This window comes from Malaclemys terrapin, chromosome 1, assembly GCF_027887155.1.
Source record: "Malaclemys terrapin pileata isolate rMalTer1 chromosome 1, rMalTer1.hap1, whole genome shotgun sequence".
NCBI lineage: Eukaryota > Metazoa > Chordata > Testudines > Emydidae > Malaclemys > Malaclemys terrapin.
In genome coordinates, this window is record NC_071505.1 from 142,009,864 (window position 1) to 142,028,356 (window position 18,493).

General features: G+C 49.7%; 1 protein-coding gene across 4 annotated transcripts in view; it reads left to right on the forward strand.

Annotated features, from left to right (window-relative positions):
- Positions 1–18,493, forward strand: part of LOC128843988 (rap1 GTPase-activating protein 1-like) — a 72,784-nt gene that overhangs the window by 51,601 nt on the left and 2,690 nt on the right. For 3 of the 4 annotated variants that reach the window (XM_054041196.1, XM_054041225.1, XM_054041215.1), the window contains 3 exons: positions 549–651; positions 17,576–17,661; positions 17,821–17,890. In XM_054041196.1, coding sequence (XP_053897171.1) covers positions 549–651; positions 17,576–17,661; positions 17,821–17,844 — 213 coding nt within the window. In that variant the 3' untranslated portion in view covers positions 17,845–17,890. The remainder of the gene's footprint in view (positions 1–548; positions 652–17,575; positions 17,662–17,820; positions 17,891–18,493) is intronic. The other variant, XM_054041207.1, reaches the window with a different exon arrangement.

The window sequence follows — 18,493 nt, forward strand, 5'->3', positions numbered from 1 at the left end:
AAGAAAACTGGATCAGATTTCAGAGGAAGCTCCAGCTCCCCTCAGCTAACTTCTTTTTTCCCCATAAAGGATAGTTATTATCCTTTTTAATACCATCTAAGATTGCTAGGTGGAGGATTTCCTTCTAAAAACTCTCTCCAGCTAAAGGGAAAGGGAACAAGAGATGTTATTAAAATGAAAGCCTTATGTAAAACTTTATATTTCAAATGCTTTGACTATTTTTCCTTCTTTTCTGTATCTTTAATAAAAGGTAAAAGATTTGTAATGGTGTGTTTGCCATGTTACTAAGTAGGCTGAGGTCTCTGTATACCAAACCCTGAACTGTTTAATGTTGGACAGTGGCACATTAACAGTGACTTTTTGGGCCCATTTATTCCATCAAAATTAATACAAGAGATTCCCCTCCCCACACACTCCGGGTCCCCGCATCCAGTTGTGTCCTCCCGAGAGATCCCCCTTTCTTTAAATTCTACTTTCTTCTGGGTCCACTGGGTTTGTCCATGTTTACAAAGTTCCTTCCTAAAATATCCCTTCTTTCCCCTTTCCAGGAGCTGATGTGCTCTCTTGAGGTTCCTCAGAAGCGGGATTCCCTGGTTCAGAGTGTGTGGCTGGATGACAGTGTGGGCACACCCAGTAGTGCTAGCTCACCAGGTAAACTGTGCTCCTACCTCCCTCTCTAGAACATGTGAGGGAGTGGAGAGGTAAAGAGACAGCAGTAGCACCTGTTCTCAATACCCAGAATGGGAGGAGTGCAGGGAGGGGAAGTGGAGTAGCAAAGGGCTGGAGAGGAGCACAAACTAGTGAGAGAGCGTAGAGAAGGGGGACAGGGAAATGTACAGAGAGAGTTTAGGATGGGGGCACTTAGGATGTGCACAGTATAAATGCTTTGATACATATGGGAGTGGGGAGATCAACGGGGGGGGATGGACTTTAGGTAATTCCTGTGGACAGAATATATATACACCTCTACCCCGATATAACGCTGTCCTCGGGAGCCAAAAAATCTGACCGCGTTATAGGTGAAACTGTGTTATGTCGAACTTGCTTTGATCCGTCAGCGTGCGCAGCCCCGCCCACCCGGAGCGCTGTTTTACCGCGTTATATCTGAATTCATGTTATATCGGGGTAGAGGTGTATGTGTATACAGAGAGAGATTATAGACAGGGCTAGCAGACCTGTCTGCTATTATGGTTGCCTGACACTTCCCATTATAAGACCCTGTTTTCATTTGCTTATAACTTTGCCAGATTTTAACTGTTTCTGCTGAAATTGCCAATGCTGGGTGTTTGCCTCAGGCTGATTGGGGGGTGGGGTGGGATTCAGTGAAATTGGTTCAGCTGTTTCTAACAATTAGATTACCTTGTTTCTCCCATGTTAAAAAAATTTGTGAGACTTTTTCTCAGAACTGCTCTTGTGGGGAACATGAGATGGGATAAGTAGCTTAGGGAGGGAGACTAGGACTGGAAGTAGGGTGACCAGACGTCCCGATTTTATCGGGACTGTCCCGATATTTGCTTCTTTGTCCCACGTCCCGACCAATGTTTGGTCGGGACACTGGACAAAGAAGAAATTTTCCCTTCCACTCTGGCGCTCGGGCCCCCCTCGCCCCGGCTCCGCCCTCTCCTTCCCCCATTGGCTCCCTCCCCAAATCCCCGCCCTGGCCCCGCCTCTTCCCCAGCATTCCTCCTCCCTCCCAGGCTTGTAGCATGGCGGTGCAAGCCTGGAGGAAGGGGGTGGCGGCGGTGCCTGGATCCTGGAGCTGGTGAGTCAGCTCCAGCACCCGGGCATCAGGCGGGCAAAGGGGGGCTGGCAAGGGAGGGAGACAGGGGAGCTCAGCTGTGAGCCCCCCCGCCGCGCCAGAGGGCTGCTGCACGGAGCGGGCAGGGGCTGGGTGGGTGGCGTGGGGCCGTGGGCCGAATCCCTGCTGCTGCTGGGGAGCCCCGCGCCTCTCCCTCCCGCTCGCGGCTGTGGCTCCTTCCCGGCGGGACGCGCCCCCCAGCCTGCCCCACGCACATGCGGCGCGCATCCAGCTGCTCCTTCCCGGTGGGAGGGAGACTAGGCGCGGGGGACGCACGCCGCATGTGCCCGGGGAAGCGGGAGGCGCGTCTCGCCAGGAAGGAGCCACAGCCGCGAGCTGGAGGGAGAGGTGCGGGGCTCCCTGGCCACCCTGCCGCCCACCCGGCTCCTGCCCGCTCCGCGCTGCCCCCACCCAGACCCACTGTGCCCCGCATATGCCCGTGGCGGGCCAGGGGGCGGGAGGCTCCGCGGGGAGGGCAGCGTGCGGGGCCTGCTAATGCCCCAGGCCCCTTAAAACTTTTTTTTTTGCTCCGTCCCCCCCCTTTTTTGGCTCCGCCCCCGTCCCGATATTGTATGCTGGTAATCTGGTCACCCTAACTGGAAGCCAGTTTGCAGGGGGGATGGGGGAAGGAGGAGAGGGACAAATTGTATGAGGAGTTGGGAGAGGGAGACTAGGACTGGCTGAGCAAGGTGACTGGGATGAGAAGCCCAAAGAATGGAGACTGGGCCTGGGGAATGGAACCAGATATCAGAGTCTCTGCAGTAACAGTAGTTCTTCTTCGAGTGATTGTTCACATCTATTACACATTAGGTGTGCACGCGCCGCGTGCACGGACGTCGGAAACTTTTTCCCTCAGCGGCTCCCGTCGGGCCGGCAGGGCCCCCCCCCCACACACACACACACACACCAGAGCGGCGCCCCGCTCTAGGGTATATATATCCCTGCAGGCCCGAGCCTCCCTCAGTTCCTTCTTACCGTCCATGGCGGCGTTGGAACAACTGTCTCTCGTCTGAGAGTGTCCCTTAGCATAGTCATTAGTGTTATCTTTACAGTTATCAGTTCTCTAGTAGCTAGTGTTAAGCTTAGCAGTTAACAGTTCTTTAGAAATACTCAAACTTCTTGTATTAGATGTTTGGTCAACCCCAGCACCGGCCCTGGGCGGCAGGGCATGCCGCACGCCCAAGGTTTCAAGGCTTGTGCCACGTGCCATAAGCCTATGCCATTAAGTGATCCACACGACTCGTGTCGCCGTTGCCTGGGGGAAGCACACCAAAAAGAGCGCTGCAAGTTCTGTAAGGCTTTCAAGCCCAGGACTAAGAAAGAGAGAGACTTTCGCCTTAAGCAGCTGCTCATGGAGACGGCGTTACAGCCCTCCACTTCGACGGCACCGTCAGCCTCGGTGCGGAGTGCCCCGGCATCGGTCCGGGGCACCCTAAGCCCACGGCACCAAATCAGCGAGAACACCTCCGGCATCGGTCGTCTTCGCCGACAAAATCGAAGGGCCAACCCAAGGCCCGAGGACGCTCCCCGCATAAGAGGGCAGCGCCAACGAAGACCTCGAGTGCGCCTAAGGCCGTTGCGGCCCCGGCACAGGTCCCGGTGTCAGTGGCTCCAGCGCCGAAAGGCCCGTCGAGCCCCGGGATAGGTGCGTCAAGTGAGGAGGAAGGGCTGGAGGAGCTTTTGGAACAGCCCTCCACCCCGGACACATTTGAGGCAGCAAAGGACCTCATTGAATTGTCCGCTGAGGGCCCCATCCAAACTAAAGACGTTCCACCGAGACTGCCATCCAGAGGCAAGCCGGCAATGGTGTGCCCATCACGGGCGCCGTTCCCGGTCAAGCTCCGCCTCGGTGGACTCCCGTCTTCCCTCCGCACAGAGAGCTCCACAGCTGTCGGGCCTCAATAAGCGGCCGGCACCAACCCAGTAGCCCTACTCGAGTAGGCACCGGGACGTGTCAGTTACATGATCCCCGAGACCGACCACCCGTAGTCGTTCCCGATCCCGTGGTCACCGGTACAGATCCAGGTCCAGATCGGCAAGACGCTACTCCAGGTCCCGGTCACGGAGGCACTACTCTCCGACCCCGGACCGGCACCGTCCCATGGCACCGCCGTGGCCTTCCAGATCACTGTCTGTGGTTTCGGAGGAAGACTCAGGCCGGTACGGCGGATATGCCCACAGGGCACAGGCCAGTAGGGACCACGAAGCCGCTTGGCACCCTCAATGGGGCCAGCCAGGACAATGGCCATTCTGGACCCCTTGGGCCTACCACCAGCAAGGCCCCCCGTCCAGGACCTCGAGATCTGGGCCCTCGGGACACCGCAGTGGCACCCGCCCTCTTGCAAGGAGGCCACGGTCTCCAGACCACCGGAGCGAGAAGGGGCAGACTCAGTACCGAGCCCGGTACCATCTCAGACCCACGTCATGGAACGGGCCCCAGAGGAGCGCCCAATCAGTGAGGAGTTGCAGGAAGACGAAGATGCGCAAAAGGCCCTGACCTCTTCCTCCTCACCAGACGAAGCCGTGGCGGGCACAACAGTGTCTGGCCCTCCTCCGATTGATCATCGGGCGCACCAGGAACTGCTCCGCCGGGTAGTCCTCAATCTGGACTTGCAGGCAGAGGAGACGGTAGAGCAGGAGGACCCCATGGTCGACATCTTAAACCCGGAGGGCCCCTCCAGGATCGTGCTCCTGATCATAAAAACGGTCCAGTCCAACTACAAAACAGTATGGCAAACACCGGCCTCCAGTGCACCAACTGCGAAAGGCGTGGAGAGGAAATACTTCACCCCATCTAAAGGGTTTGACTTCCTTTTCTCTCACCCAACTCCCTGTTTGCTGGTCGTCTCTGTGGTCAACAAACGAGAGCGTCATGGCCAGCAAGCCCCGGCCCCCAAGGCCAAGGAGGCAAAATGCTTGGACTTATTTGGGAGAAAGGTCTACTCGTCCGGGGGCCTCCAGTTGAGGATCGCTAATCAGCAAGCAATTCTGAACAGACACAACTTTAATTCTTGGGCATCAGTCTCCAAGTTTAAGGAATCCCTGCCTCAGGCCTCACAACCCGAGTTTACGGCTCTAGTGGACGAAGGGAAGGCAGTAGCCAAAACCTCCCTACAGGCCTCCCTTGACTCCGCAGATGCAGCTGCTAGGACAATCGCGTCAGGGGTAGTAATGAGATGCTCAGCATGGTTACAGGCTTCCGGCCTTCCACCAGAGGTGCAAAAGACCCTCCAAGACCTTCCGTTCGAGGGGTCAGGCTTGTTTTCGGACCAGACGGATGCCAGACTACATAGCCTCAAAGACTCTCGAGCGACCCTCAAGTCGTTGGGAATGCATACCCCAGTGACACAGAGGAAACCCTTCAAACCCCAACCACCACAGAGGCAGTACCACCCTCGTCCTCGACAGGAACCGTACCGCAGACGTGGCAGGGATAACAGGCGGAGACGTAACAATACGCCTAACCAGGGCCAAAATCATGGCCAAGGCAAGCCGCAACCAGGAAATAAACCAGGGTTTTGAAGCTGCGATCGATGACAGCGTACCACACTATTCCAGATCTACCTCTATGTTTCAGGGACCGCCTGTCCCGTTTTTACCGTGCTTGGTCACATATAACATCGGACCGCTGGGTCCTGCGCATGGTGGAGGCGGGCTATACCCTTCAGTTCTCCTTGCCCCCTCCCTCCCATCCCCCTTCCCCGTCCCTCTTCAGGGACCCCTCTCATGAGCAACTCCTCATGCAGGAGGTGCGGACCCTCCTCACAGTAGGAGCAGTGGAAGAGGTCCCCCCGGACCTAAGGGGGAAAAGATTCTACTCCAGGTATTTCCTGATTCCCAAAGCAAAAGGGAGCCTCCGTCCCATTTTGGACCTACGCGGACTAAACAAATTTCTGATCAAAACTCGTTTCTGTATGGTCTCCCTTGGAGCTATTATCCCATCCCTGGATCCGGGGGATTGGTACGCTGCCCTCGATATGAAAGATGCATATTTTCACATCGCCATCCGCCCAGCCCACCGGCGGTTCCTGCACTTCACCATCAACCAGCGCCATTTTCAATTTACGGTCCTGCCCTTCGGCCTGGCAACGGCCCCACGAGTGTTCACAAAATGCATGTCCGTGGTGGCAGCTTTTCTTCGGAAGAGAAGGATGCGTGTGTACCCGTACTTGGACGACTGGCAGGTCGGAGGCCGAGGTCCACTCCCATGTGACGCTGGCTCTACAGGTGTTCTGCAAGCTCGGCCTACTGGTCAATGTGCCCAAGTCCTCACTGATCCCCACGCAGAGACTGGACTTCATAGGAGCAGTCCTGGACTCGGTGGTGGCGCGGGCAAGTCTTCCAGTGTCAAGGTTCTTGGCCATTCAAAGGATCGTAGGCTCCGTCCAACAATTTCCCACGACTACAGCCAGGTGCTGCATGCAACTCTTGGTGCACATGGCAGCCTGCACACATGTAGTCAGACATGCCTGCCTAAGACTCAGGCCATTACAGTTGTGGCTGGCCCAAACGTATCGCCCCAACAGAGACCCTTTAGACCTGGTGGTGACAATCCCGGCTCGGGTGTTGAACTCCCTCCGTTGGTGGCTCGATCAGCAGCAGGTTTGCGAGGAGGTCCCCTTCGCTGCCCCGCAACCCACTCTGACGTTAGTAACAGATGCGTCGGACCTGGGTTGGGGGGCGCACCTGGGGGACCTGCGGACCCAGGACTTATGGTCCAGGGATTGCTTCACATCAATCTGAAGGAGCTAAGGGCGGTTCGCCTCGCCTGTCAGACCTTTCACGCCACCATAGAAGGCCACAGCGTGTCAGTTCTGATGGACAACACTACCGCCATGTTCTACATAAACAAGCAGGGCGGGTCCCGATCCTCTCCCCTCTGTCACGAGGCGCTCCGCCTATGGGACTTCTGTATAGCCCATTCAGTCCACCTAATCGCAACATATCTCCCAGGGGTCCAAAACAGGTTAGCAGACTGCCTCAGCCGGTCCTACCACATGCACGAATGGGCGTTGAGACGGGACGTCCTGCATTCAATCTTCCAGAGGTGGGGGATCTCTTCGCCACCAAGGACAACAGCCAATGCCCTCAGTTTTGTTCTTACCAGAACCTCAGCCCAGGCTCGTTGGCAGATGCCTTCGCGATTCCGTGGGGCGGGAGCCTGAGGTATGCCTTCCCTCCATTCCCGCTCATCCACAAGGTCCTCCTCAAGACCCACAAGGCGGCAGTCGCCCTGGCGTGGCCAGGCCAGCATTGGTTCACGACCCTGCTGGAACTGTCCATAACCGCCCCGATTGCCCTCCCCCTCCATCGCGACCTCATCACAGAGGACCGGGGTCGCCTACTCCACCCGAACCTACCATCGCTACATCTCACGGCGTGGTATCTCTCTGGCTAAATGATACGGAGCGCAGGTGCTCTCACCAGGTCCAGTGAATTCTCCTTGGTAGTAGGAAGCTCTTCACAAGAGCAATCTACCTTGCCAAATGGAGGAGGTTCTCCCACTGGTGTGAGCCTCATCACATACAGCCTCTGCGGGCCTCGGTCCCATCAATTCTGGACTACTTGCTGGACCTCAAACGTCAAGGGCTTGCCCCCGCCTCAATTAAAGTGTATCTGGCTGCCATATCGGCGTTCCATCCTGGGGAGTTGGGAGTTTCAGTGTTCTCCAACCCCACAGTAGCCCTCAAGGGACTGGAAAGGGTGTTTCCCTATTCGCGTCCGCCGGTCCCTGCTTGGAATCTCAACCTGGTCCTAACTAAATTCATGGGGCCACCCTTTGAACCCCTAGCCTCTTGCTCCCTCATGCACCTCTCATGGAAGGTAGCGTTTCTCGTGGCCATCACATCGGCCAGGAGAGTATCGGAATTGAGAGCCCTCACTTCAGAACCTCCTTATACAGTTTTTCATAAGGATAAGGTGCAACTGAGGCCACAACCTAAATTCCTTCCAAAGGTGGTCACGCATTTTCACATGGGCCAAGACATTTGTCTACCGGTGTTCTTCCCTAAGCCCCATACGGACCCAAGTCACCGCAGCCTGCATACCCTCGATGTACGTAGGGCCTTGGCATTTTATCTAGAGCGGACCAGGCCATTCCGCAAATCAACTCAACTGATTATTGCCATTGCAGAGCGAATGAGAGGCCAGCCTATCTCGACGCAACGCTTGTCAGCATGGATTGTGCTTTGCATACGCACGTGCTATGAGCTCGCCAACGTACCAGCCCCGGAGATCCGGGCTCACTCGACTAGGGCCCAAGTGTCCTCAGCGGCTTTCTTGGTGCAGGTTCCACTCCAGGAAATCTGTAAAGCGGCCACCTGGTCGTAGGTGCATACGTTCACAGCCCACTACGCGATCCATCATCAGACCAGGGAGGACGCGTTGGTCGGCAGGGCTGTGCTTCAATCAATTGTTCCTTGACTCCTACCCTCCTCCAATGGTAAGCTTGTGAGTCACCTAATGTGTAATGGACGTGAACAATCACTCGAAGAATAAAAAACGGTTACTTACCTTCTGTAACTGTTGTTCTTCAAGATGTGTTGTTCACGTCCATTACACTTCCCACCCTCCTTCCCCTCTGTCGGAGACACCGGCAAGAAGGAACCGAGGGAGGGTCGGGCCTGCAGGGATATATATACCCTAGAGCGGGGCGCTGCTCTGGCGGGAGGGGGGGCCCTGGCAGCCCGACGGGAGCCGCTGAGGGAAAAAGTTTCCAACGTCCGTGTGCATAGCGCGCGCACACCTAATGTGTAATGGATGTGAACAACACATCTCGAAGAACAACAGTTACAGAAGGTAAGTAACTGTTTTTTTTCCTCCCTGCAGGGCTATGTATCAGGCTAACACTGATATTAAGTTAGGGGATGGAGCCAGGCCTCAAGTTTCCATAGCAGCAGCAGTGTGTCCCTTTCATCATATCCCTTGTAGTGCCCTGGCAATGGTGGGTGGCACTCAGGTGTCTGCCTCGAGTGGTCTGGTGTTATTGGGAGTAGTGGAGAAGAGGAGATGGTGTGAGATGTGTGGCAGGAAAACAGACTTGTACAGGGGCTGGTGTTCCAGAACATGGAGGCGCAGGAGAACCTGAGAAACTAGAGCTATTAGTGATCTATTACAACTACTCCAATTTGTAGGTCAACAATTCAGTGTGTAAAAGTCTGAAACTCCATGGTGTCAGCTCATACTGGGATGGTGTGGACCAGTTTTTGTAGGATTTGGTTCATGTAAAGCCCCAGAGAATAGTAATTCTGCCCTCTAGTGATGCCATGCAGCAAACATACAATTAAGATGGATGCCTAGCAGAGTTTGTGATCCCACATTAGACTAAACTGACTTTTGGAGACAGTTTTTTCCATATTGTTTCCTCTGGTGTCTCTCTATAGGGCAGAATTAAAGTTGTTTGGGAGTCCTAATTTAGCATTCTCAGATCTTAACATGTTTGCATGTCTTTGAAGTTTAACTTGAACTCTGAACCTGCTAGGGACATAATGTTTTGGAGATAATTATATCATCTCTATAATATTTTTTCACCCTAAAATGCTTCTCTGCAACCCTTACTCCATTGTAATTCAGTGATTGTCTGGGAAATATACAACACAAGCTAGGGACTTCCATCCCATCCCAGTCAGTGCAGAGTCCTTAAGAGGGAAAAGGAAGTAACATTTTACTGAAAAACAAGGCAGAGATTTCCAGTGCAATAACAAACAAGCAGATTGGTGCCCCAAAGGGATGAAGTGGGGAGCAGTTCCAAATGCCAATTTCATGGTTGGGTATTTTTTGTTTTGTTTGTTTAATTCTTCTCCTCTGCCCTGAAGTTCAACAGATAGGAGGGGGTGGTGGATAGTTCCAGCAGCAACATGAGGACTAGGAGTAATTAGCAACTACCACAACAGCACATTCCCCTCAGCAGCCAGCTAGGAACCCACATATCACTTTCAGTGATGGAGTCAGGCTGCAGGGTCTCCAGAGCATCCCGTCCTACAGGACTATGTAAGGAGCCCAGGAATTAGGTCAATTCCATGTGTACAGAATCAATTCCATGTGTCCTCAAGGAATCAACAGCAGGAAAATATCCCCTCCTGGAGGGGCATAGAGGAATCTGGCCCTAATGTTAATACTGGGGTAGAATGAGGCTTCAAGTGCTCTGTGGCAGAGGTGGCAGCACACCATTAACCTAGTGCATCATGGCAATGAATGAATTCTGGATTTGGATCCCAGACTCTTCCCGGTAGTCAAGCATTTCTCTCAGCCAGGATATTGGGGACTAGAAAGGTTAGAACCAGGTGTTATGTTTGCTGAAGCAGTAGTTCATCCCTTCATGCAAGTCTATGTAGGAGCCCAGCACCAATATCAACAGAGGTTGGAGCCAGGACCCACACAGCATGCCACCATACAGGGCTACATGGGATCTCAGAAATTAGGTCAATGCCATGTGTAGGGTCAGGCCTGAAGGACAGAACAGCAGGCAAACATCCCTCCTTGCAGGGCTATATAGGAGCTCTCTGTGGCTTGGGAAGGCCACCAGGAAGCCAAGCCCTAACCCCATGGAGAGATGGGGTGGCTGCCCTCAGACTTGGTATCAGGCACCACAGAAGTGTGAACCCTCTTGGTACCTGATGGAGGCAGGGCTTTCACTGTGCCTCCATGGCAGGTCTCTAAAGCATCCAAACTGGCCCAGGTGACAGGAGGCTTCTCCCTGCCACACCCTAAGTACGTCAACACTGCCTCTGCACAAGTGGCAGGGAGTAGGGGCCCGCCCGGTGTTGGCTCCCCAGGAGGAAGGTTTGGAAACTGGTGGGATTTCTGCACCCACAGGGGGAGACAGACACACATGGGGACTGAGGAACCAGGGTAAGAGCTGATTAACCCACTTCACTTTTGTAGTGAATTTTGTTGTGTGAGCAGTAGGTGTATTGTGTAGGCAGTAAAAGCACCAGCACCTTAGGGTTAAATGTGATCCTGACTCTTCCCTGGGCCTTGTGGTATCTGTGGACAGTCCAGGACTCCTGGACAGTGCAGAAGAAATGATTTTACTAACCCCACTCCTCCTTGCTTCCAGAGGGGGAGTGAATAGGATCAACCATTTCATCCAGCCAGGTCACCTCCCCGCAGCCAGCCTCTATTCTTGCCTCGCAGAACTTGTCCCATCCAACCAAGCAGCCTTTTTATTAAACTGCTGCAGACTCCTCATTTATCTCCCCTTCTCTCCTTTATACCCTGCTGCCTCATCATATTCACTTTGGTCCCATCCTAGCGCTGAGCCAGAGCCCTGAAGTTCAGATCCAAACCACACCTGAATATGGGGCTGTCCAGGCCCAACTCTGTCTGATCCTCCCACTTGGGGAAGCCTCTGTCACCCAATATCTCCTTCCGCCAACAAGAGCCAGGCTGTCTTGCTTACCTGCTCCTCTCTCAGACCGTATAGCAGGGGAGTGGAAGCAGAGATTTTTTCAGTGGTTTCTGCTTCTATGGCCAAGTAGGTCCCCTGTCAGTTGACTCACTGGCCATCTCTGTTTGTGTAGAGATAAATCTCTCAGAAGCTGGTGGATCATGCCCCAACATTTGCAGTCAGGATTAGACACTCCATGGTTAATGGTAATGTTCAGCTCAAGACTTTCTTTGAGATTTCCCTCCTGCTGGCTGGGGATGGGTGGCCATACCTAGCAACTGCATGCTAAGGGGCCAGTGATCTAGTACCACTTCAGAACTCATCCTTGGTCTTAAAGGCAGCTCCTGACCTTGTTCCCTTATTTAGTGACAGTTTGTAAAAAAGATAGAGAACAGGAAAGCCAGTGTGAAAGTGCAGAAGGGAATGCAGATTTGTACCTCAGTCGTTGCCTTGCACCATTAGAGATCCAAGGTTAAAACGGGGAAACCCTGCAGACCTTATCACAGCCAAATGATAATAAAAATGATAGCTCCAGAAGCAGGAGAGAAATGGTCCCTGGGGGCAGACTGTTGATTGCAGACTCCATTAAAACAGAAAAGGATCTGTGATGTCATCACCCCAACAGTCTGAGTCTTGTCACAGCAATAGAGGATAGTGCAGAAAGGAAGGAAAGGAAGGGTCTGTGGGATGGGTTGAACCTTTTGGGGATGGATGGGGCCTTTCCTAGAGATGCTGGAGGGGTTTGAGATTGAGATTGGGAGTAAACAAAAGTGGGGGAAGGGCTTTTCCTAGGGAGTGTGGGGAGAAAACTGGGGCAGGGTTATTTAGATTTATGCAAGTGATTAAAAACAGCACATGGTGCTCTTGACAGAACATAAAAAATACATCACAAAAATACCCTGAGTGCATCAGTACAATTTAATATTCCCAGACAAAATGACATTAAAATAAAGATAAGGTTGAGAGCACATATTAGTAATTCAGCATATTCCATGTTACAGGCGTGATGTACTTATACCAAAACTGAGCACTATGTTACTGAAATGTGGTGGGATGATTCCCATAATTGGAATGTTAAAAATCGATGGTTATAACCTATTTAGGAATGATTAAGTGGGCAAAAGGGGAGGGGGGAGTGGCATTCTGTCAAAAATGGCACTTGTTTCCAATTCACTGATACCTCAAAAGAAAGTGATCTTGCGTGCTTATGGATGAATGTCCTAACTGGTAAAGCATGAGATGGAGTATTAGTAGGTGTCTGCTACAGACCACCAAATCACAATAAGGAACAGGACGATTGGTTCCTTATACACCAATGTATAATGTGTAGGAGGAAAAAAGTCTGTGTGATAATGGGGGATTTCAATTTGAGTGACATATGCTATGGGTCTCATACTGCCAGTACTAAAATATCCCTGGAATTTCTAGATATTATAGATGACAATTTCCTAACTTAAAAAGTGTTGCATCCAACACTGGGGAGTTCTATATTAGACCTCCTTTTGAGAGATAATGAAGAATTGATCACAAAACTAAAAAATGAATGGTAACTTAGGTACAAGTATCAGAGGGGTAGCCGTGTTAGTCTGAATCTGTAAAAAGCAACAGAGGGTCCTGTGGCACCTTTAAGACTAACAGAAGTATTGGGAGCATAAGCTTTCGTGGGTAAGAACCTCACTTCTTCAGATGCAAGACCCTCTGTTGCTTTTTAGGTACAAGTGATCATGACTTGATCATATTTAGAATATGCAAACAGAGTAAAGTCCAATATATATTTGGTGCTTTTAGATGGCCAATTTCACAAAGCAGAAAACGATTATGAGAGAAATAGCTGGGAGAAATAGTTTAATCAGAAATATGAATTATAATTGGGAATTGTTTAAGAACACCTTACTAGATGCCCAAAAAGCCACAATCCAACAAACAAGGAAGACCATATTGGTTAAAAAACTGACATGGTTTAGAGGGGAAATGAAGGCAGCGATTAATAATGAAAGAAAGGGGACATTCACAGTAATGAATATAAATCAGAATCTAGCAAATATAGAAAATTGATAAGGTAAGCAAAGGGACACAAAGAAAAATCTATGGCCAGCAGAATTAAGGACAATAACTTATCATGATTATTATCAATAATAATGCAGAAAAGGCAGAAGTGTTCAAATATATTTGTTCTCTATTTGGGTGGTGTATTCAGTCATATCATATGATAACACACTTCACAGTCCATTAGTATCTCAGGAGGATTTTAAACAGAGGCTACTAAAGTTGGACATTTTTAAATCAACAGGCCCAGATAACTTTCATGCAAGAGTTTTAAAAGAGCTGGCGGAGGAGCTTGCTGGACTGTTAATGTTTATTTTCAAAACGTCTTGGAACACTGAGAAAGTTCCAGAAGACTGGAAGAAAACTAACGTGCCATTAAATAAAAAGGGTAAACGGGATGACTTGGGTGATTCTAGTCTGACAGTGATCCTAGGCAAGATAATGGAGTGTCTGATAGAGGCCTCATAAAGAATTAAAGGAGGGTAATGTAATTAATGCCAATCAACATGGGTTATGGAAAACAGATCCAGTTAAACTAACTAACTTGATATCTTTTATTTATAAGATTACAAGTTTGGTTGATAAATGTAATAGTGTTGATGTAACAGACTTCTGTAAGGCACTTGACTTGGTACCACATGACATTTTGATTAAAAAACTGGAAAAATATAAAATTAAACTGGTGCACGTTAAATGGAGTAAAAGCTGGCTAACTGATATGTCTCAAAACGTAATTGTAAATGGGGAATCATCATTGAACGGGTGTGTTTCTAGTGGAGTCCCACAGGTATTAGTTCTTGGCCCTATGCTATTTAACATTTTTATTAATGACTTGGAAGAAAACATAAAATGATCACTGATAAAGTTTTCAGATAACACAAAAATTGGGGGAATGGAAAATAATGAAGGGAATAATGAAGGTCACTGATAGAGAGTGGTCTGGATCACTTAGTAAGCTGAGTGCAAGCAAACAGTATGTGTTTTAAAATGGCTGAATGTAAATGTATACATCTAATAACAAAGAATGTAGGCCATACTTATAGGATGGGTGACTCTATCCTGGGAAGCAGTGACTCTGAAAAAGATTTGGGGGTGGGGTGGATAATCAGCTGAACGTGAGCTCCCAGTGCAATGCTGTGGCCAAAAAGAGCTAATGCAATCCTGGGGATGTATAAACAGGGGACAAATTGGAGGGAGTCCAGCGGAGGGCAATGAAAATGATTAGGGGGGTGGAGCACATGACTTATGAGGAGAGGCTGAGGGAACTGGGGTTATTTAGTCTGCAGAAGAGAAGAGTGAGGGGGGATTTGATAGCAACCTTCAACTACCTGAAGGGGGTTTCCAAAGAGGATGGAGCTAAGCTGTTCTCAGTGGTGGCAGATGACAGAACAAGGAGTGATGGTCTCAAGTTGCAGTGGTGGAGGTCTAGGTTGGCTATTAGGAAAAACTATTTCACTAGGAGGGCAGTGAAGCACTGGAATGGGTTACCTGGGGAGATGGTGGAATCTCCATCCTTAGAGGTTTTTAAGGCCTGGCTTGACGAAGGCCTGGCAGGGGTGATTTAGTTGGGGTTGGTCCTACTTTGAGCAGGGTGTTGGACTAGATGATCTCCTGAGGTTTTGTCCAACTCTCATCTTCTATGATTCTTCTATGGATCTCGAGTAGGGGTAGAGAGGTTGTTTTACCTCTGTATTTGGCACAGGTGCTACTGCTGTTGGAATACTGTGTCCTGTTCTGGTGTCCACAATTCAAGAAGGATGCTGATAAATTGGAGATGGTTCAGAGAAGTGCCACTTGAATGATATTAGAAAACATCCCGTATAGTGATAGACTTAAGGAGCTCAATTTATTTAACTTAACAAAGATAAGATTAATGGATGACTTGATCACAATCTATATGTATCTACTTGGGATACAAATATTTAATTAAAAACCGTGAGGAGTTCTTGTGGCACCTTAGCGACTAACAAATTTATTCATCAGATGCATGGAGTGAAAAAAACAATAAGCAGAATATATATTATAGTACATGAAAAGATGGGAGTTGCCTTACCAAGTGGGGGGCCAGTGCTAACGAGCCAATTCAGTTAAGGTGGAAGTGATCTATTCTCAACAGTTGACAAGAAGGGGTGAATAACAAGGGAGGGGAAATTATTTTTGTAGTGCTAACAATGCAATCAAGGTGGCCCATTTCCAACCGTTGACAAGAAGGTGTGAATATCAGCAGAGGGAAAATTACTTTTTGTATATTTAATAATAAGCTCTTCAGTTTAGCAGACACAGGTATAATATGCTCCAATGCCTGGATGTTTTAGCTAGACAAATTCAGACTGGAAATAAGGCATAAATCTTTAACATTAACCATGGGAACAATTTCCCAAAGGTTGTAGTAGAGTCTCCGTCACTGGCAATCTTTAAACCAAGATTGTATTTTTTTTTTTTTAAAGCTATGCTATAGGAATTATTGTCCTATTTCATACTGGTGTCGTGGAAAAAGTCACCAACGCATTGATTTTAGTTCACAGACTCAAGCCTGAGGCCAATTTATTGCAATACATACCAAAGCGTTGGGGGTTGCAGTTGGAAACTACACCCCTGAGCAGAGCTCGCAGGCTCCTTTTTATTCTTATAAACCGCAAACATATTACAAGTTACACGTCATTTACAAAAAATAAAGAGTTAGGGTGTTCCGTTTCCCGGCACCTTTCTTATTATTTTCCGAGAATTGGGTGCATATTAGGTGGAGGGCTTTTGGTGGTTTCCGATTCTGGTCAGGACTTGGCATTCATTCGGGGTATATTCTCGGCAGGGTGCATAGTACCTTCCGGGGTGTTACGGTCAGTGTACCAGGGAGGGGTTGACAGGACGCTCAAAGAAGGTATCTAATTGGCTAGTTTTGCATTTAGCTGGAATTACAGGGTGCTCACAGGAGAAGTTTGCATTTAGCTAGAAATTCGGAGGGGGGGCGTGTTACAGAGCACCCAAAGGAGAAGCTGCATTTAGTCAGTTTGCATTCAGCTAAAGTTACCTATTGCTTCACACAAGCGGTTATTATATTTCATCAGCCATGAACATATTTCATTAGTGCTGCTGCTGGGGCTTTTTATTATTTCCCTCCTTGCCCCACCCCCACCCCCCCGGTCATGACTCTTGACCGAGTTTGGCAGGAGGCTGTGTCACTTAGCCTAGTTCAGGCTTGTGACCTGCAGGGCGGGCCTATATGACGATTCTTCGCCGATGTTCTGATCGGTGCAAGGGAGGCCAGCCAGGCCTATTCCCCCACACTGGGCAAGTCACTTAAACCAAACTTTTCCCAGGTGGTCACTGATTGTGTGTTGCTCATTTTCTAGGTGCCCAGTGTGAGATCCTGGGGTCTGATTTGCAGAAGGGCTAAAATCTATAAGAGCTGTGCTTTGAACATATGAACTGCTATATAATGCTAAGAGTCTCAAATTGGGCTGCCAAAATTAATGGACAATTCTGACTATTCTCTTTGTGCCTCAGTTCCCAGTATCTAAAATGGGGCTAATATCACCCCACAACCTCACAGGGGTATCATAAAGATAAATTGATTAAAGTCTGTGAGGCACTCAGGTACTATAGTGAAGAACACCATAGAAAAGCCCCTGAAGAAATTAATAATTTTGAATTCAGAACAGTGTTTGAGTAGTGAGCAGTAAATAAGCCCTGGGGCCACACACTGAACAACACAGAGAAAACAAAACATTAACTGAGCACTGTCTGTCCTGTGTACTGAAAGAGGCAAGGGTCCTGTGGAAAAAATAATATGTAATTAAATAATTATGCATATGCGCTAGGAGGCTGAACTAAGGCTGCACAGGCAGCCTTACTTCTAGCATTTCCTCACTTTCAAGTGCTTGACTTTACAACTTTAACAATGTTCTTTTAAAATAGTTTTCTGTGTGTAATACTATTACAGAGACACAGGGGTAGTGGGGTTGAAATGAGGGGACAGAACTATGCACATTTGGAGTAGTTGGAGACAGTGCTTAATTTGTAATGAAAAGTGCCAGGGTTCAAGCAATGTTTATACTTTCATAACTGACACAGCAACCTCACAGTTGCTGGGGATATGAACTATCAAGCTTAGAGGTGCCGGAGTTCAACTCTAGCAAGCCCTGGATCAAATTAAGAACTCTTGGAGAGCAGCTTTGCCACATGCAGGCAAACTTACCAGACAATGCAAGAGGTTGTAGGGATCAGACAGCTGGGGGTGATGGCTAAAGGGTTGAGACAGATTATGGATCACAGATTGGGGTGACAGAACTGCTTTTCCTATTCCTGGAAGAGCTCATTTTCTTGTGTGCTTGGCTCTCTTCTAGTAACCCGACTGCTCCCTTCTAGCAACACTGCAAGCTCCATGGAGAAGGGGAAAGGCAGCAAGGCAGATGCTCAGCGTTACAGCCCGGTATGTGCCAGGCCTCCATGTGCTTCCATCCTCACCACCACCCAGATGATGATGGGGTAGGGAGGAGATGGTCTTAGTGCAGGGGGCTTTGTATGCTCAGGGTGCATGGGGACAATGCTTCAGGGAAGCTTAAAGAACTGCCATTTCCTTGTTCTACAGGCCTCCATTTTGTGTTGTGTGTGATGTCATCGCTGGAGGGGTGTCACGGTGCATGCTGGGTAATGTACAGGTAACTGACACACTAGGAGCCTTCATGCCCCTGGATTCATAGATTCTAGGACGGGAAGGGACCTCGAGAGGTCATCGAGTCCAGTCCCCTGCCCACATGGATGGAGGGTTGGAGACAGGTGGCTGAACTGTGAAGGATGAGAAGGGGCCTTTTCCCCATCCCCACCCCTCCATGAGGCAGAGTCACAGTGAAGCAACATCCTAGTGGTTCCCACCCCTTCCATGGCCAACTCTCTGTGCCCCTACACATCTAGCTGAGCCCCCTTTTCTGGGAACTTCTTTGCACCCCACTCAACAACATAACCTTCCCAACCACCTCTCCCTGCCTCATCGGACTCTGGCCCCTTCTTAGCGCTGTCCCCTTTCCCCCCAAAATGCTCTTTAAGTTTCCCACTTTGCTCAGACATGCCCCGTGGTTCCCAGGGTTTTATTTTGCTGAACCATCTCTTGCTCGCTGGCTAGTTTTGTGTCTGTCTCCATGTCTGTCCACTGGTGGAATGTGCTTCTCTGTGGCAGTGTTACAGCTTATTCAGATAGGCATAATGTGACTATGAGCTACTAGACAAAGTTATAATGGGGTGAGTGGTGGCAGGGCTAGAGGGAG